The 20,691-nt window shown below is 46.9% G+C and overlaps 1 protein-coding gene across 16 annotated transcripts in view; it reads right to left on the bottom strand.

Moving 5' to 3' along the window:
* The window catches only part of hspg2 (heparan sulfate proteoglycan 2), a 199,816-nt gene that overhangs the window by 124,581 nt on the left and 54,544 nt on the right, over positions 1-20,691 (bottom strand). For all 16 annotated transcript variants that reach the window (XM_045696271.1, XM_045696262.1, XM_014146820.2 and 13 more), the window contains exons 2-3: positions 10,286-10,418; positions 9,689-9,754 (exon numbers count right to left, since the gene is read on the bottom strand). In XM_045696271.1, coding sequence (XP_045552227.1) covers positions 9,689-9,754; positions 10,286-10,418 — 199 coding nt within the window. The remainder of the gene's footprint in view (positions 1-9,688; positions 9,755-10,285; positions 10,419-20,691) is intronic.

Below are 20,691 nucleotides of genomic sequence, written 5' to 3' on the forward strand. Positions count from 1 at the left end.
ATGTCACTTGTTAAATCCACTTCAATCTGTGTAGATGATGGGTAGGAGACAGGTTAAAGAAGGATTTTTAAGCCTTGAGACAATTGAGACATGGATTTTGTAGGTGTGCCATTCAGAGAGTAAATGGGCAAGACAAAGTATTTAAGTGGCTTTGAACAGGGTATGGTAGTAGGTGCCAGGCGCACCGGTTTGAGTGTGTCAAGAACTGAAACGCTGCTGGGTTTTTCATGCGCAACAGTTTCTCTTGTGTATCAAGAATGGTCCACCACCCAAAGGACATCCAGCCAACTTGAAAACAGTGGGAAAAATTGGAGTCAACATGGGCCAGCATCCCTGTGGAAGCCTTTCGTCACCTTATAGAGTCCATGACCCGACGAATTGAGGCTGTTTTGAGGGCAAAAGGGGGTGCAACTCAATATTAGAAAGGTGTTCCTTATGTTTTGTACAGTCAATGTAAATGAAACACAGGAAAATCACATTTTTGAGTTCACTGGGCCATTAAAGGCACCCTATTTTTTTCTGTCAGAGCTTCAAATGATAGTTCAACAGGTTAAAATGTTAGGTCCTTGAGAGACTAGGAAAGGGAAAAGGTTCAACATAGCGAACACAACAGGATGTGCATCATAAAGGGTGCAGAAATGGCACCTCTACTTCCATCACGCCACAGTATGTAAGGGGGAGTGAAGAAGAGGCGAGGGCCTGCATGCCACAAGTACAATCCGCTGGACAGCGAAGGGAGACTCAACAGCAACGTGTCTGTGCAAACCAATCCAACTCAGAAAACCAGTACTGTTCCTTCCCAACTGCTGTCATGTTAAGATCTAAAAATGGAACGGTGAGCACAGCACACTGCAGCTCTGGCATTCACTGCTGTCAGCCAAGGCATATTGTTACTATTAAGACAGGCCCATTCTCTGAATCAGACATTATGTCAGAGTAATGGATACAGTATTTAGTAATGGATATTTACTAGCAACTAGCAACAAGTCCAAAATGTAACACTGACTGAACTTGAAAGAGAAAGTAAAAATAGACACTGAGTGCCTAGATACCAGTAGAAAAAAGACTACAGTGTAGTCAAAGATACAGTAGGCCATGTCAAGTAAGACTGGATAGTAATTAACTGATGGAAACCCCAGAAATCCCATATATTCTGAAGAATCTGTGGATAAACAAATACTATTTTCAGACTTGTTCAACTTTCTTCTGTACTTGAATAGTCCTGTGTGTAGTATGTTTATCTGCCAAATCTGCTTTGACCCTGAGGTCACTAATCCAAGCTTCCCAGCAGGATTTAGTCGAGAACTACAAAACATCAAACCCACCCCATGTGGCGTGTTCACATCTAAGATCATCAATGGGTCAACAAACCACTTAAATGCTCCCATTCAACTGATGGAGGCTTAAAGATAACTTCAAATCTACTACTGTGAGTGTGATCTGCTAATGCTGAGAACTACCAAGTTCACACGACCTCATATGGCCTCGTCATTCGTTTACATGTGAGTTAACTCCTGATACAGTTGTCCTTATACTGGGTCCTTAATTGGGTGAATTCCTGGCTAGTGTGTCCAACCTGTAATTCACCTGTTTAGTCATGGCTAATCGTGGACGTCCAACCAACCATGATTCAGTGCTCCCTGTACAGTAGGTATCCAGCAAGCTAGGCCTCAGCGCTGTGTCAAAAATTCCACCGAAGGTGGCTCCTCTCCCTGTTCGGGCGGTGCTCAGTGGTCGTCGTCGCCGGCCTACTAGCTGCCACCGATCCCATTTTCCTTTTCGTTTAGTTCTGTCTGGTTTTTCACACCTGTGTTTAGTTTAACTGATTTCGGTGGGTTTATATTTCCCCGCTGCAGGTTAGGCTGTGTGCGGGATTATTGCTGTATTGTGCTTGTAAGGGGTGCGTGCCTGCACCACGGGATTTGTTTTGTTTATTACGGTATGTGTTTACCGTGGGCATTTTGCTCAGTAGTTTGCGGAGTCGAGGTTTCTCCTCCGTGTGCGAAGTTCCTTCCCTGTGGGTGGAAACGACATTAGTGCGGTTTTCCTATTGTGTTGTGCTTTCGGGACCACCTGAATAAACATAGATTACCCTGGAACCTATCTGCTCTCCTGCTCCTGATTTTCTACACACCCCCCTCCTCGAGAGGCGTTGTTACAGAATCCCGCACCACTACATGGAGTCAGCAGGAGCTGACGCGCTCTCCACGTCCATGGAGGAGCGAGTACAACATCATACCACCGTTCTCCACCGTCTCGGGACCACCATGGATCAGGTGATGGCAACGATGGAGAGGTGGGAGAGGGGTGGTCTGCCTACCCCTGCACCCACCGTGTACCAACCTACACCATCACCTGTGCCGGCACCATCCGGGCCCAGCGATATTCGGCTCGCGCTCCTGAGGGAGTATGATGGGACGGCTGCCGGGTGCAAGGGTTTTCTGCTCCAGCTGGAGCTGTACCTGGCAACCGTTCACCCGGCTCCTTCGGGAGGGGAGAGCGTGAACGCCCTCATCTGCTGCCTGTCCGGTAAAGCTATGGAGTTGGCCAACGCGGTCTGGGAGGGACCAGACTCGGCGAGGGACAACTACCCGGGTGAGCGTCTGTTCCATCTGCGGCAGGAGACGAGGAGCGCTCAAGACTTCGCGCTGGAGTTCCGGACCTGGGCTGCCGGCTCGGGGTGGAACGACAGGGCCTTGATGGACCACTATAGGTGCAGCCTACGTGAGGACGTCCGCAGGGAGCTAGCCTGCAGAGACACTACCCTCACCCTGGACCAGCTAGTGGACATGTCCATCAGGTTGAATAACTTGCTGGCTACCCGCGGGCGTCCGGATAGGGTCCTGTTGGTTCCACCCCCCAGCACCTCTGCTCCAACCCCCATGGGTGCTGCAGCGAGGGCGACCGGAGGAGGAGCCTCCTCCTGCACTGGATGTGGTCGGAGAGGGCACACTGCCGACCGGTGTTGGAGGGGCTCGTCTGGGAGTCGAGATGGCAGGCAGAGCACTGTTTGGACACCCCAGGTGAGTCAGCACCAGGCTCACCCAGAGCCCCCTGTTGGTCACATGTATGTTTTGATTTCTTTCCCTGCGTTTTCTCCTCATTCCCAGCATAAGGCGCTAGTCGATTCAGGCACAGCAGGGAATTTTATGGATCGTGGTTTCGCACATAGGTTAGGGATTCCCCAGGTTCCGCTGGACAAACCCTTTCAGGTGCACTCCCTAGATAGTCGACCATTAGGGTCAGGGGTGGTCAGGGAGTCCACGGCTCCACTGGACATGGTTACGCGGGGGGATCATGAGGAAAAAATGAGTTTTTTCCTCATTGATTCTCCTGCGTTTCCGGTGGTGCTGGGGATTCCCTGGTTGGCCTTTCACAACCCTACTATTTCGTGGCAACAGAGGGCTCTAAAGGGGTGGTCAGAGGAGTGCTCAGGCAGGTGTGTGGGAGTTTCCATCGGTGCAACGACGGCGGAGAGTCCAGACCAAGTCCCCACCGTGCATATTCCCCCCCGAGTATGCCGATTTGGCTATCGCCTTCTGTAAGAAGAGGGCGACTAAATTACCACCCCATCGATGAGGGATTGTGCGATAAACCTCCAGATAGATGCAGCACCCCCCAGGAGTCACGTGTATCCCCTGTCACAGGAGGAGACGATGTCTATGGAAACATATGTCTCTGAATCTCTGAGGCAGGGGTACATTCGGCCCTCCATGTCACCCGCCTCCGCGAGTTTCTTTTTTGTGAAGAAGAAATGATGAGGGTTGCGTCCGTGCATTGACTTTAGAGGTCTAAATTCGATTACGGTGGGGTACATTTACCCGCTACCTCTCATCGCTACGGCGACGGAGTCATTCCACGGAGCACGCTTTTTCACAAAATTGGATCTCAGGAGTGCGAATAACTTGGTGCGTATCCGGGCGGGAGATGAGTGGAAGACAGCATTTAGTACCACATCCGGCCATTATGAGTACCTTGTCATGCCGTATGGGTTGATGAATGCTCCAGCCGTCTTCCAATCCATCGTAGATGAGATTCTCAAGGACCTGCACGGGCAGGGTGTGGTGGCTTATATCGATGACAGCCGGATATATTCCGCTACACGTGCCGTGCATGTGTCTCTGGTGCACAAAGTGCTTGGGCGACTGTTGGAGCATGACTTATACGTCAAGGCTGAGAAATGTGTGTTCTTCAAACAGTCCATCTCCTTCCTGGAGTATCACATTTCCACATCACGGGTGGAAATGGAGTGTGACCGCATTTCGGCCGTGCGTAATTGACCGACTCCCACCACGGTGAAGGAGGTGCAGCAGTTTTTAGGGTTTGCCCATTACTACCGGAGGTTTATCCGGGGCAGGTGGCTGCTCCCATTACCTCACTGCTGAAGGGAGGGCCGGTGCGTCTGCGGTGGTCGGCTGAGGCGGACAGAGCTTTTGATTGCTTGAAGTCTCTGTTTACCGAGGCTCCCGTATTGGCTCATCCGGATCCCTCTTTGGCATTCATGGTGGAGGTGGACGCGTCCGAGGCTAGGGTAGGAGCCGTGCTCTCACAGCGCTCAGGCACACCACTGAAGCTCCGCCCCTGCGCTTTCTTTTCGAGGAAGCTCAGCCCGGCGGAGCAAAACTATGACGTGGGGGACCGGGAGTTGCTAGCTGTCGTAAAAGCGCTGAAAGTGTGGAGACATTGGCTCGAGGGGGCCAAACACCCTTTCCTCATCTGGACTGACTACCGTAATCTGGAGTACATCCGGGCGGCGAGGAGACTGAACCCTTGTCAGGCAAGGTGGGCCATGTTTTTCACCAGATTTAGATTTACAATCTCGTATAGACCAGGTTCCCAGAACACTAAGGCAGACGCACTGTCCCGTCTGTATGATACGGAGGAACGGCCCATCGATCCCACCCCCATACTTCCGGCCTGTTATCTGGTGGTGCCGGTGGTGTGGGAGGTGGATGCGGACATCGAGCGAGCATGTCGTTCGGAGCCAACTCCGCCTCAGTGTCCTGCGGGATGGAGGTATGTTCCACTTGGTGTCCGCGATAGATTGATTCGGTGGGCGCATACGTTACCTTCCTCTGGTCATCCAGGCATAGATAGGACGGTGCGAAGCCTTAGGGGGAAGTACTGGTGGCCCACTTTAGCAAAGGACGTGAGGTTTTACGTCTCCTCCTGTTCGGTGTGCGCTCAGTGCAAGGCTCCTAGACACCTGCCCAGAGGGAAGTTACAACCCCTCCCCGTTCCACAGCGGCCTTGGTCACACTTATCGGTAGACTTCCTGACCGATCTCCCTCCTTCCCAGGGGAACACCACGATCCTGGTCGTTGTGGATCGGTTCTCTAAGTCCTGTCGTCTCATCCCTTTGCCCGGTCTCCCTACGGCCCTACAGACTGCGGAGGCCCTATTTACTCACGGGTGGTAGTCCCGTGTGGCTCAGTTGGTAGAGCATGGTGTTTGCAACGCCAGGGTTGTGGGTTCGATTCCCACGGGAGACCAGTACGGGGGAAAAATGTATGAGATGTATGCATTCACTACTGTAAGTTGCTCTGAATAAGAGCGTCTGCTAAATGACTAAAATGTAAATGTAAAATGTCTTCCGGCACTACAAGGTGCCTGAGGACATAGTTTCTGATTGGGGACCCCAGTTCACGTCATGGGTGTGGAAGGCGTTCATGGAGCGTCTGGGGGTCTCGGTCAGCCTGACCTCTGGTTTTCACCCCGAGAGTAATGGGCAGGTGGAGAGAGTGAACCAGGATGTGTGTAGGTTTCTGCGGTCGTATTGCCAGGACCGGCCAGGGGAGTGGGCGAGGTATGTTCCATGGGCAGAGATGGCCCAGAACTCGCTCTGCCAATCCTCAACGAACATTTCGCCTTTTCAGTGCGTGTTGGGGTATCAGCCGGTCCTGGTACCATGGCATCAGAGCCAGACCGAGGCTCCTGTGGTGGAGGATTGGGTACAGCACTTGAGGGAGACCTGGGAGGCCGTCCAGGAGCACCTCAACCGGGCCGAGGGCCGCAGAAGACGAGCGCTGACCGCCACCGCAGTGAGGCCCCAGTGTTCACGCCTGGGGATCGGGTCTGGCTCTCGACCCGAAACCTGCCCCTCCGCCTGCCCTGCCGGAAGCTGGGTCCGCGGTTTGTGGGGCCATTTAAAGTCCTGAGGAGGATAAACAAGGTGTGTTATAGGTTACAGCTCCCCCGTTATTACCGTATTAACCCCTCATTTCATGAGTCTCTCCTCAGGCCGGTGGTGGCTGGTCCGCTTCAAGAAGCTGAGGTGTAGGAGGTCCCTCCGCCCCCCCCGGACATCGAGGGGGCCCCGTGTACGGTACGGTACGATCCATACTGGGTGGGGGGCCTGCAGTACCTCATGGATTGGGAGGGGTACGGTCCGGAGGCGAGATGCTGGGTGCCGGTGGGGGACGTCTTGGATCCATCTCTGCAAAGTGAGTTTCACCGCCTCCATCCGGATCGCCCTACACCTCGTCCTCCGGGTCGTCCTCGAGGCCGGTGTCGGCGCGCTGTGGGAGCCGCGCGTCGGAAGGGGGGGGGGGGGGGGTACTGTCACGACTTCCACCGAAGGTGGTTCCTCTCCCTGTTCGGGCGGTGCTCGGCGGTCGTCGTCGCTGCCACCGATCCCATTTTCCTTTTCGTTTAGTTCTGTCTGGTTTTTCACACCTGTGTTTAGTTTAACAGATTTCGGTGGGTTTATATTTCCCCGCTGCAGGTTAGGCTGTATGCGGGATTATTGCTGTATTGTGCTTGTAAGGGGTGCGTGCCTGCACCACGGGATTTGTTTTGTTTATTACGGTATGTGTTTACCGTGGGCATTTTGCTCAGTAGTTTGCAGAGTCGAGGTTTCTCCTCCGTGTGCGTAATTCCTTCCCTGTGGGTGGAAACGACGTTAGTGCGGTTTTCCTATTGTTTTGTGCTTTCGGGACTGCCTGAATAAACATTGATTACCCTGGAACCTATCTGCTCTCCTGCTCCTGATTTCCTACACACACCCCTCCTCGAGAGGCGTTGTTACATGCTGAGCTCTTTCCGGTAGCAGAGAGCACATGCTATGCCCCTGGCTGCCCCAGATCTGATGTCAGCCCTGTAATGCTGCTACAAAAACAATTATTCCATCATGATGTAATGAGCTCCACTAGCTGGCTGGTGGTTGCCAGTCAACACCGTCTGGCACCAAGGACAAAGTATGAACCAGCCGCCATTACAAAACAGAGTGGAGGTGACTTAGTCTTTGGGCTAGAAAACGTCATCATAATCCTCGGTTCAAGTTCATCTGGTATTATTTTTACCCGTACTCACAGCCTCGACTCCTGCCGTTCTAGGTTTCTTGAACGAGAACACGGTGTTGAGGACTAGTACCATGAGACTACACTAGCTATACTCCTAAAGGGCCACTATTGCCTTAAGTCAACTCACTACTGTTATTGCCTGATTCCAGTGAGGTTAATAAGATGGGAAGGTGGATTAAAGTTTGATGTCATTAGTGGCACCATACAAGATTGCATGAATCAGGCAATACCCTGCACATAAACGTACCAGGCTAGCACAGCTATAAACAGCAGATATGGTTCCCTGACGGAATCTAAGGGGAATATCGCTAGATCGTCTGATAGTATAAACTAGAAAACAAAAAAGGGATTGATGTCCTCGATGCATAGCGGGTGACAGCCTTAATGCTTAGGTCAAGTAGGATAGAAAAAGTCCCACACTTTGCTAACAAGAACTCCTGTTGTCCAGACTGTCATCCAACCCTTGGCTAAACACAGCACTATAGGTGTAAAAATACAGTTAAGAGGTGGTGCTCCAGGTAGAGCAGCATGACTAACATGTTAACATTGTGTTCAAGTCACACCACTCACTCCAAATTTAGCCAGACATTTTGTAATCTCACCTCTCACTGGTTCTGTTAAATTTAGCTGAGTATATTCAATGATGCTTATTCTGTGCATATCTGCCCTCAGAAGGAAAGCTCCTATTGGCATAGATCTACAAATCTCAAAGAGGACAGCACCAGAATCATGGGAAGGAGATTGAGGATTGCAAAACAAAGTTGTTTGTGTTGTCTGCTTCAGCTTTTTGTTTGTCTTCCTCTTTCATGTGTGGTATTGTGTTTTCACCTTCTGTCATTGGATCAAAGGAAGAAATGGGAATGTTTACATCTCGTGCATCTCTGCCTCCCTGTTGTGAACAGACACTCAACACTGTGAAAGAAGATGGTGCAGCCGGATGTGGAGGAGACACCATTCAGAGACAGACAGCACAATCTGATGGGTAAAGTATTTTGCTAAACTATTTTGAATTGGAATAAATACTGCACTTATTAGGAATGACAACACAATTCCAGTCAAAACAGAAGATTGTAGGAAATACTGTAGGCTACTATATCCAGCCCAACTACATTTTCCAACTCCATTTGTTGCCACTATCATGTATCCCTGCGGTTTGCAAAGTTTTTGACCTGCAACCCCCAAAATGGAGTGGTACAAAACCCCTGGCTAAGATGAGTCAGTAGTAGATTGTTCTGGCTAAGATAAGTCAGTAGTAGATTGTTCTGGCTAAGATAAGTCAGTAGTAGATTGTTCTGGCTAAGATGAGTCAGTAGTAGCTTGTTCTGGCTAAAATGAGTCAGTAGTAGATTGTTCTGGCTAAGATAAGTCAGTAGTAGATTGTTCTGGCTAAGATGAGTCAGTAGTAGATTGTTCTGGCTAAGATAAGTCAGTAGTAGATTGTTCTGGCTAAGATGAGTCAGTAGTAGATTGTTCTGGCTAAGATAAGTCAGTAGTAGATTGTTCTGGCTAAGATGAGTCAGTAGTAGATTGTTCTGGCTAAGATGAGTCAGTAGTAGATCGTTCTGGCTAAGATGAGTCAGTAGTAGATTGTTCTGGCTAAGATGAGTCAGTAGTAGATTGTTCTGGCTAAGATAAGTAGTAGTATATTGTTCTGGCTAAGATGAGTAGTAGTAGATTGTTCTGGCTAAGATGAGTCAGTAGTAGATTGTTCTGGCTAAAATGAGTCAGTAGCAGATTGTTCTGGCTAAGATGAGTCAGTAGTAGATTGTTCTGGCTAAGATGAGTCAGTAGTATATTGTTCTGGCTAAGATGAGTCAGTAGTATATTGTTCTGGCTAAGATGAGTCAGTAGTAGATTGTTCTGGCTAAGATGAGTCAGTAGTAGATTGTTCTGGCTAAGATGAGTCAGTCAGTAGTAGATTGTTCTGGCTAAGATGAGTCAGTAGTAGATTGTTCTGGCTAAAATAAGTCAGTAGTAGATTGTTCTGGCTAAGATGAGTCAGTAGTAGATTGTTCTGGCTAAGATAAGTATTTAAACTGCTAAACTGTATTTTATATGGGTGATTAACTTAGGCCTACTCAGTTTTTGCCAAACTGGAGGAAATTAAACAAGTTCTTTCTGGTCACTAATCTGAATATGTACGCCAGCTATTGCGCGACAATGCTGATGACTGGTCATTGGTCAACAATCAAGACGCACAATGTTTTGGTTCTGAAGCATAGAGTAGAATTTAATGACGACTTGCGGGCAATGGGTTCAGAACCACAACGACAAAAACTTTATAAAAAAAAGGGCACTCAGGAGACTGGAAGGATAAAGCCCTATCTGTGCACGTGCCTGTTCCTAGAGTTGCAGGGACTGTTGTGCTAAGGGCTGAGGGTTCTTACTTGTACTGATCTCAGTCACCACTGTGGGTTCTGGTGTGCTTCCATCCTCCTCTCCACTGGGCAGATCTACCGAGAAGATGAAAGAGGTGTGGTCAGTTCAGCATGCTAGTACAGTTCAGGGCCCAGGCAGAACCAGGGAGGACCAGGGAGGACCAGGGAGGACTAGGGAGGACCAGGGAGGACTAGGGAGGACCAGGGAGGACCAGGGAGGACTAGGGAGGACCAGGGAGGACCAGGGAGGACCAGGGAGGACCTGGGAGGACCAGGGAGGACTAGGGAGGACCAGGGAGGACTAACCATTAATTTACTCAACAGGTGGAACATAAACTGTACATCTGAAGTGCAGCAGGGTGGAGAATGAACCCTGTGCACCTAGTGGATTATGGGGGAGAAAATAGTTACAGTAAACAGTTAGATTCACTATGGATGGGACCACTGATGGGACCACTGCTTTGCTGTAAGGACTATTCAGGGGCAGCGTGACATTCTATACAGTATAGCATTGTAATCATGATCTTTACATGTATATCCTAAATTAAGTTTCAATATGAAAGGAAAGCTGGTTTGCGAACCAGTTGTGATGACCCCAGACCCTACCTCCTGATGCTTCGTCCGCAGTGAAGTCCTCGTCATCGTCTAAGAACCGCTGAGACCTTTGGACGACAGTCCTCTCGGAGTCCAGGTCCTCGGGCAGCGGCACCTCTCCCCACACCTTGGAGCTCTGAGCCACCTGCAGACAGCAGACACACACAACACCACAGTGAGATTTATAGAGGTTGAAGTCTAAAGTCTCCAGATGGAACCATATTTTTCAGCCCCACACTACCATCTCAGGTTTGTTTTCCTTCCAGTCCCAGGCCCCTATAGGGTTCTGGTCAAAAGTGCACTATATAGGGAATAGAGTACCAGTTGGGACGTTGCCCAGGTCAGTTAGGTTACACCCAGCAGTCCTAGACAGTAGTGTGAGGCTGTCAAGCTGTGAGCTTCACACAGGAAATAGGTGCATTGTGGTATGTTTGCTTTAATGTTCGTCATCTATGTGAACTGTCGGAGACCAGTAGATAGTAGAGTAGATATGCAAGTGGTTGTGAATGAGGACATGCCATTCACAAAACCTACGCAACATGGATGGAGACAACCGCCAGTCTTCAACTAACCAGATTCTTAAGGCTGCTGTTTGCATAAAATTGATTGTTTCTAGTTACTTTCTAAAGGTATTTTCTATTTTATGATTGTCTGTAAATGTTTATTGCATTTTGCATTGATTTCACAATGGTTGATCAAGAGTCACTAATATCATGGAGCTTCAGCTTGGTGCAGGTGCATGATTGAACACAGAAATTGAACACAGATCTTAAGACCAGTGAGCTAGTTGAGGTTGACATCAGAATGTTTTGATGACACAAATCTGTTAAAGTATGCTTTAAGCTCCATCCCCCAGGCAGGCAGGCAGGCGGTCCTGAGCAGCATACCACAATCAGAGCTTTATGATGGACCCTCAGCAGAGGATCAGGAAGCAAGCTCTTTATCATGGAAAGATTATGTTAAAACATTCTCACAGTGTAGCAGTCACTGAAAGGTCCCATCTCCAAAACCAGAGGGTGATCCCTTCATTAAGTCAAGGTGTGAAGAGATTGTTAAATGCATTTGGAGAAGAGGGGAAAAGGTATGGGATGGTGTTCATTTCCATACCTGATTTTGATAACAGTTCAATAGGGGAAGGAGTCTATATTCTCAAAGAGATCTAATCTCTGTGGAAGGTCATTACTGACACAATAAAACAACACAAATCTAATTGAAGACATTGAGCACTAAGGCAGCAAATCTGATATCTGATCATCTTGATAATGCATTGATGATACCACCCAAGGTATCCAGCCTACTCTCTCAACTTCAAAACTTTTGGCAAAAAAACAGAGCCTTAACCTCTCTCTACCTGGGTCCATATCATCCCCACCGGACCCTGTTGTTGTCCAAAACCTGAGCTATATGTTTGCATACTTCCCAGGCAGCATGCCACCCTTGGCATTTCCAGTTGGCATGGCACGCCAGTTCCCATTTCCACCCGTACCCATCATGGCAGAGTTTCCCATTTAAATGTCTCCGGCTAATAAATAACTTGATCTCTCCCTCAAATCCTATCTCCCCTGACTGAACACCCTACAACAACAATCCCGGGACTTTTTCAAAAGGAAACCGCTGACTGGACAATTTCTTTTCACTGGAGCCAACCAGCCAACCGTTGGTGTGATCATCTCCTGCTTCCCAGTCCCACTCCCTTGGGATAGATGGGGTCTGATGGGGTTCTCTTTCTCGCTCTCTCTCTATGTCATTCTTTCTCTCTCTCTTTTTCTTTCCCTCTATCTCTCTCTCTCTCCCTATATCTCTCACTCTCTCTTACTCATTCTCTCTCTCGTGCATTCTCTCTCCCTCTCTCTCTGGATGAGAGACACATTGCCATACTGGCAAAATAAATCCTCGTAGACTAGACCACATTCATTGCTTATCAGTCAGTGGTTCATCACTTGATAAGTTAATCAATAAACAATGTAGCGTCAGTTATCACACTTTTAGAACCATTTTTTTTTTCATGCCCTGCAACTTTAACACAGAAGCTAGTGTAACCTTTAGGTCCCTCTAGGAGTTGGGACATGTCCCCTGTGTTTCAGTTATTCAGCATTTTGTCTTAATCAAAAAGCGGCTTAGGTGGTGGCCATGGCAGGGGCCATGGCAATGGTCGTTTAAGTTTAAACTGAAAGCGTTTTTTTTTCATCGCAAATTATTTATATTTTTTTTACGGTTTGGACTTAGGCGACCAGAAAAAACGCACCCAAGGATTTCAATGGCAGAAAAATCCCTGTTATCATTGCCTCCAGATAAAGGTGCTGCTCCCTGCTCAATGTTTGCCGAATTGTCACTTGATATGCATCACTGTAAGTCTTCTGTTTAGGGATGGGCAACTGGCCCCCCTTTTGTAGATCCGTGGATCAATTTCCAAAACAAACAAGCAAAAATTGTTATGGAACACAGTCGGAGTCTCAATTTACTGTTGAGAGTTGGAATAGTAGAATACACAAGGTGCAATATCGAAATTTGGTTGTGCATCAATTGTCCCTCAATTAGCCCATGTCAGCAAACATTTTTTAGATTGGTAAGTTCGTCTAGCCAACTATCTAAACATCTAGTAATCATTGTCGAATTACCGACCGGGGTAATTCACAACATCTAGAAACTTTCACTCAGATATCATATTAAAAACTGCTAACATTTCTCTCCACATCTATGGCAAAATGTGTAGAATTGCAGCCACCATTTTTTTGAGGCCCCCAACCTCATCAAAGTTGCCCATCCCTGATGTAAAAGGAGGTACAGACCAAAAACGAGAGGAACACATTCTACGGGGTATGGATGGACAGCCGAGTGAGGCCACAGGGAGAAGCCTCAAGACAAGTTAACCCCTCTAAGTTTGCCCAGCTGTTGTTTACAGTGCAAGAGGAATAGGAATTCCAACATTTTGTCTCCGTGAACAATCGATGACCAGCAGCATTGGCAGAACGATCAGGAGGAACAGAGAGGGTTGGGACAATGCAGCCAAGATCCCATCGGAGAGGAGAGCACTATCAGCTGTCCCGGATTTCTAGTGAGTCAAACATCTGCTGTCTTCCCAGCTAGACCCAGAGCCAGCGCCTGACAGATGTGTGCCCATGAGATGGTCGTGAAATAACCTTAATATTATACATACACAAACGCACACACACTACTCCCATCCCCACCATGTCCCTGTAACAGCCGTCAGCCAAGGCCTGTCGAGGGAGAACAGCGTGAGAAGAATGTTTTAGGAGATTCAGTTCGCCCCCTCCACCAGTCAGCCCTAATGCAGCTGCAGAATGAATGGACTATGTGTGAGAAACATCTTCAAGATACAGACACAGCAAGGCCTAACTTATCACTCAAACTACCAACTGTAACTCTCGTTTTGCTTCATATTTACAGCTTTCTTACAATATGTTTTTCCAGCATTACACATGTAATATTGTACCTTCAGAAAGTATTCATACCTCTTGACTAATTCCACATTTTGTTGTGTTACAGCCCAAATTAAATTAATCTCACCCATCTACACGTAATACCCCATAACGACAAAGTAAAAACATGTTTTTAGACATTTTTGCTAATTTATTGAAAATGAAATACCCCTGAGTCAATACATGTTAGAATCACCTTTGGCAGCGACTACAGCTGTGAGTCTTTCTGGGGAAGTCTCTAAGAGCTTTGCACACCTGGATTGTACAATATTTGCACATTATTCTTTTTTTTTTGCCATAGATCTTCAAGTCAAAACTGTAACTAGGCCACTCAGGAACATTCATAATTATATTTGGCCTTGTGTTTTAGGTTATTGTCCTACTGAAAGTTAAATTCATATCCTAGTGTCTGGTGAAAAGCAGACTGAACCAGGTTTTCCTCTAGGATTTTGCCTGTGCTTAGCTCAATTCCTTTTCTTTTTTATCCTGAAAAACTCCCTAGTCCTTAATGATTACAAGCATACACATAACATGATGCAGCACCACTATGCCTGAAAAAATGGAGAGTGGTACTCAGTAATGTGCTGTTTTGGATTTGCCGCAAACATAACACTTTGTATTCAGGACAAAAAGTGTATTGCTTTGCCATATTTTTTGCAGTATTACTTTAGTGCCTTGTTGCAAACCGGATGCATGTTTTAGAATATGAATGTATTCTGTACAGGCTTCCTTCTTTTCACTCTGTAAATAAGGTTAGCATTGTGGACTAACTACAATGTTGTTGATCCATCTTCAGCTTTCTCCTATCACAGCCATTAAACTCTGTAACTGTTTTAAAGTCACCATTGGCCTCATGGTGAAATCCCTGAGTGGTTTCCTTCTTCTTCTCCAGCAACTGAATTAAGAAGGATGCCCGTATCTTTGTAGTGACTGGGTACATGGATACACCATAATTAATAGCTTCACCATGCTCAAACCGATATTCAATGTCTGCTTTTTTATTTTTACCCATCTACCAATAGGTGCCCTTCTTTGCGAGGCATTGGAAAACCTCCCTGGTCTTTGTGGTTGAATCTGTGTTTAAAATTCAATGTTTGACTGAGGGACCTTACAGATAATTGTACAGTGCCTTTGGAAAGTCTTCAGACCCCTTGACTTTTTCCGCATTTTGTAACTTTACACCCTTATTCTAAAAGGGATTACATTTCTTTAATGCTCAGCAATCTACACACAATACCCCATAATGACAAATGGAAAACAGGTTTTTAGAAATTTTTCCAAATTGATAAAAAACAAAAAACAGAAATACCTTTGCTATTCAGACCCTTTGCTACGAGACTCGAAATTGAGCTCAAGTGCATGCTGTTTCCATTGGTCATCCTTGAGATGTTTCAACAACTTGATTGGAGTCCACCTGCGGTACATTCAATTGATTGGACATGATTTGGAAAGGCACACTCCAAGCCAAGAGACCAAAGGAATTGACAGGATTGTGTCGAGGCACAGATCTGGGGAAGGGCACCAAAACATTTCTGCAGAATTGAAGGTCCCCAAGAACACAGTGGCCGCCATCATTCTTAAATGGAAGAAGTTTGGAACCACCAAGACTCTTCCTAGAGCTGGCCGCCCGGCAAACTGAGCAATCGGGGGAGAAGGACCTTAGGCAGGGAGGTGACCAAGAACCCGATGGTCACCCTGACAGAGCTCTAGAGTTCCTCTGTGGAGATGGGAGAACCTTTCAGAAGCCCAACCATCTATGCAGCACTCCACCAATCAGACGTTTATGGTAGAGTGGCCAGGCGGAAGCCACTCCTCAGTAAAAGGCACATGACAGCCCACTTTAAGTTTGCTAAAAGGCATCTAAAGACTCTCAGACCATGAGAAACAAGATTCTCTGGTCTGATGAAACCAAGATTGAACTCTTTGGCTTGGATGCCAAGCTTCACATCTGGATGAAACCTGGCACCATCCCTACGGTGAAGCATGGTGGTGACAGCATCATGCTGTGGGAATGTTTTTCAGCGGCAGGGATTGGGAGACTAGTCAGGATTGAGGAAAAGATGAACGGAGCAAAGTACAGAGAGATCCTTGATGAAAACCTGCTTCAGAGCGCTCAGGACCTCAGACTGCGGCGAAGGTTCACACAGCCAAGACAAGGCAGGAGTGGCTTCGGGATAAGTCTCTGAATGTCCTTGAGTGGCCCAGCCAGAGCCCGGACTTGAACCCGATAGAACATCTCTGGAGAGACGTGAAAATAGCTGTGCTGCAATGCTCCCCTCCAACCTGACAGAGCTTGAGAGGATATGCAAAGAAGAATGGGAGAAACTCCCCAAGTACAGATGTGCCAAGCTTGTAGCGTCATACCTAAGAAGACTCGAGGCTGTAATCACTGTCGACGGTGCTTTAACAAAGTACTGAGTAAAGGGTCTGAATACTGAATAAGGCTGTAACGTAACAAAATGTAGAAAAGGTCAACGGGTCTGAATACTTTCCGAAGGCACTGCCTTGTCTACTGCTGTTTTGGTTAGGGATTATTGTCTTATTTCACTGTAGAGCCTCCAGCCCTGCTTAATATGCCTTAGCTAGCCCTTTTGTTCCACCCCCCACACATGCGGTGACCTCACCTGGCTTAAATGGTGCCTCTAGAGACAAAACCTCTCTCATCGTCACTCAATGCCTAGGTTTTCCTCCACTGTACTCACATCCTACCATACCCTTGTCTGTACATTATGCCTTGAATCTATTCTTCCGCGCCCAGAAATCTGCTCCTTTTACTCTCTGTTCTGAACGCACTAGACAACCAGTTCTTATAGCCTTTAGCTGTACCCTTATCCTACTCCGCCAACCCGGATGTCCTAGCCGTGCCTGAATCCTGGCCACCAAAAATCCTGAAATTTCCATCCCTAACTATCACATTTTCCGACAAGATAGAACTGCCAAATTCTATCAGGCTATCTCTGCAATCTACTGCAGAGATAGCCTACAGAGTTCTGTCATACTATCCAGGTCTGTGCCCAAACAATTTGAGCTTCTACTTCTAAAAATCCACCTTTGCAAAACAAGTCTCTCAATGTTGCCGCTTGTTATAGACCACCTTCAGCCCCCAGCTGTGCCCAGGACACCATATGTGAATTGATCGCCCCCCATCTATCTTCAGAGTTCATACTGTTAGGTGACCTAAACTGGGACATGCTTAACACCCTGGCCATCCTCCAATCTAAGCTAGATGCCCTCAATCTCACACAAATTATCAAGGAACCTACCAGGTACAACCCTAAATCCGTAACCATGGGCACCCTCTAAGATATCATCCTGACCAACTTGCCCTCTAAATACACCTCTGCTGTCTTCAACCAGGATCTCAGCGATCACTGCCTCATTGCCTGCGTGCGTAATGGGTCCACGGTCAAACAACCACCCCTCATCACTGTCAAACGCTCCCTAGCGAGCAGGCATTTCTAATTGACTTGGCCTGGGTATCCTGGAAGGATATTGACCTCATCCCGCCAGTAGAAGATGCCTGGTTGTTCTTCAAAAGTGCTTTCCTCACCATCTTAAATAAGCATGCCCCATTCAAAAAATTTAGAACTTAGAATAGATATAGCCCTTGGTTCACCACAGACTTGACTGCCCTTGACCAGCACAAAAACATCCTGTGCCATTCTGCATTAGCATCGAATAGCCCCCGCGATATGCAACTTTTCAGGGAAGTCAGGAACCAATATACTCAGTCAGTTATGAAAGCTAGCTTTTTCAAACAGAAATTTGCTTCCTGTAGCACTAGTTCCAAAAAGTTTTGGGACACTGTAAAGTTCATGGAGAATAAGAGCACGTCCTCCCAGCTGCCCACTGCACTGAAGATAGGAAACACTGTCACCACAGATCAAAATCCTGTCAATCACCACATTCTTATCGGCAGACTCAATAGATTTGGCTTCTCAAATGACTGCCTCGCCTAGTTCACCAACTACTTCTCTGACAGAGTTCAGTGTGTCAAATCGGAGGGCCTATTGTCCGGACCTCTGGCAGTCTCTATGGGGGTGCCACAGGCTTCAATTCTCAGGCCGACTCTCTTCTCTGTATATATCAATGATATCGCTCTTGCTGCGGGTGATTCTCTGATCCACCTCTACGCAGACGACACCATTCTGTATACATCTGGCCCTTCTTTGGACACTGTGCTAACAAACCTCCAAACGAGCTTAAACGCCATATAACACTCCTTCCGTGGCCTCCAACTGCTTTTAAATGCTAGTTAAACTAAGTGCATGCTCTTCAACCGATTTCTTCCCGCACCCTCCCACCCGACTATCATCACTACTCTGGACGGTTCTGACTTAGAATATGTGGACAACTACAAATACCTAGGTGTCTGGTTAGACTATCAACTCCCCTTCCAGACTCACATTAAGCATTTCTAATGCAAAATTAAATCTAGAATCGGCTTCCTATTTCGCAACAAAGCCTCCGTCACTCATGCTGCCAAACATACCCTCATAAAATTAACTATCCTACTGATCCTCGACTTCGGCGATGTCATTTACAAAATAGCCTCCAACACTCTACTCAGAAAACTGGATGTAGTCCATCACAGTGCCATCCGTTTTGTCACCAAAGCCCCATATACTACCCACCACTGTGACCTGTATGCTCTCATTGGCTGGCCCTCACTACATATTCGTCGCCAAACCCACTGGCTCCAGGTCATCTATAAGTCTTTGCTAGGTAAAGGCCCGCCTTATCTCAGTTCATTGGACCCCATAGCAACACCTACCCGTAGCACGCGCTCCAGCAGGTATATTTCACTGGTCACCCCCAAAGCCAACACTTAATTTGGCCGCCTTTCTTTCCAATTCTCTGCTGCCAATGACTGGAACGAATTGCAAAAATGTCTGAAGCTGAGACTTATATCTCCCTCTCTAACTTTAAGCATCAGCTGTCAGAGCAGCTTACTGATCACTGTACATGTACACAGCCCATCTGTAAATAGCACACCCAACTACCTCATCCCCATATTGTTATTTATCTTCTTGCTCTTTTGCACCCCAGTATCTCTATTTGCACATCATCATCTGCACATCTATCACTCCAGTGTTAATGCTAAATTGTAATTATTTTGCCTCTATGGCCTATTTATTGCCTTACCGCCCTACTCTTCTACATTTGCACACACTGTACATAGATTTTTCTATTGTGTTACTGACTTTACGTTTGTTTATGTGTAACTCTGTGTGGTTGTTTTTGTCGCACTGCTTTGCTTTATCTTGGCCAGGTCGCAGTTGTAAATGAGAACTTGTTCTCAACTGTCCTACCTGGTTAAATAAAGGTGAAATAAAATAAAATAGAAATGTGTGGGGTACAGAGATGAGGTAGTCATTAAAAAATAATGTTAAACACTATTATTTCACAGAGTGAATCCATGCAACTTATGTGACTTGTTAAGCACATTTTTACTCATGAACTTTTTTAGGCTTGCCATAACAAAACAAATACTTAATGACTCAAGACATTTCAGCTTTTCTTAATTTGTAAACATTTCTAAAAACGTAATTCCACTTTGACATTATGGGGTAATATGTGTAGGTCAGTGACACAAAATCTTACATTCAGGCTGTAACAACAAAATGTGGAAAAAGTCAAGGAGTGTGAATACCTTTTGAAGGCACTGTAGGTCATTTTCAGGCGGCAGGTTGCCTAGTGTTTAGAGCGTTGGACTAGTAACCGAAAGGCTGCAAGATCGAATCCCCGAGTTGACAAGGTAAAAATCTGTCGTTCTGCCCCTGAACAAGGCAGTTAACTCACTGTTCCTAGGTCATCATTGAAAATAAGAATTTGTTCTTAACTGACTTGCCTAGTTAAATAAAGGTAAAATATATGTTTTTTTAAATAGTCTTTCCCAATCGGGCTAAACTGTTGCGTTTCAAGCCTCTCACTTTTACAGATGAGCCCAGTAATTACAAAAATAACCACATCAATACACTACAAAAAGCAAAACAGAGATACAAAACAGTCATAGAAAACAACAAAAAAATCATTAAAAAGGTCCTCAATCAGCTCTCTGAATTGCCCAAGAGGCACTAAATCATCACATTGTAGTTTGGGAGATTATTCCACAATTCAGGTGTAAAAAGACTTAGACTACATATCTCTGTAAGGCACAGATGATGAAGGGTGTATGTCTGATAACAGCAAGACAGGGAACAAAACAACACAAGCTGCATTCAGAAAACCCCTTGATTTTTTCCTCTTTATGGCTAAGATCTAACAATATCTCCTCAGATAGGAGGAGGGAGGAGAGGCGACGCTGCCTAGGCTTTAAACAGGAACGGAATGTCAACTCTAAACTGTTCAGCTAGCAGCAATAAGTGGATGAAAGCTTGATACGGGCATGCTTTTCCCTGCCTGCACACAGATGTATGCACACACGCACGCACGCCCTCCTAAAACACACACACACACAGTAAAGCTTTCTGGTCTGCATGCTGCCCTGTGTACAGCACCACCTAGCGCAGTACTACCAGGCACCAGGGGCCTATGCTTCCCTTCTCTGACACCAGCTTCAGTACTACCAGGCACCAGGGGCCTCTGCTTCCCTTCTCTGACACCAGCTTCAGTACTACCAGGCACCAGAGGCCTATGCTTCCCTTCTCTGACACCAGCTTCAGTACTACCAGGCACCAGAGGCCTATGCTTCCCTTCTCTGACACCAGCTTCAGTACTACCAGGCACCAGGGGCCTCTGCTTCCCTTCTCTGACACCAGCTTCAGTACTACCAGGCACCAGAGGCCTATGCTTCCCTTCTCTGATACCAGCTTCAGTACTACCAGGCACCAGAGGCCTATGCTTCCCTTCTCTGACACCAGCTTCAGTACTACCAGGCACCAGGGGCCTATGCTTCCCTTCTCTGACACCAGCTTCAGTACTACCAGGCACCAGAGGCCTATGCTTCCCTTCTCTGACACCAGCTTCAGTACTACC

This window comes from Salmo salar, chromosome ssa15, assembly GCF_905237065.1.
Source record: "Salmo salar chromosome ssa15, Ssal_v3.1, whole genome shotgun sequence".
Taxonomy (NCBI): domain Eukaryota; kingdom Metazoa; phylum Chordata; class Actinopteri; order Salmoniformes; family Salmonidae; genus Salmo; species Salmo salar.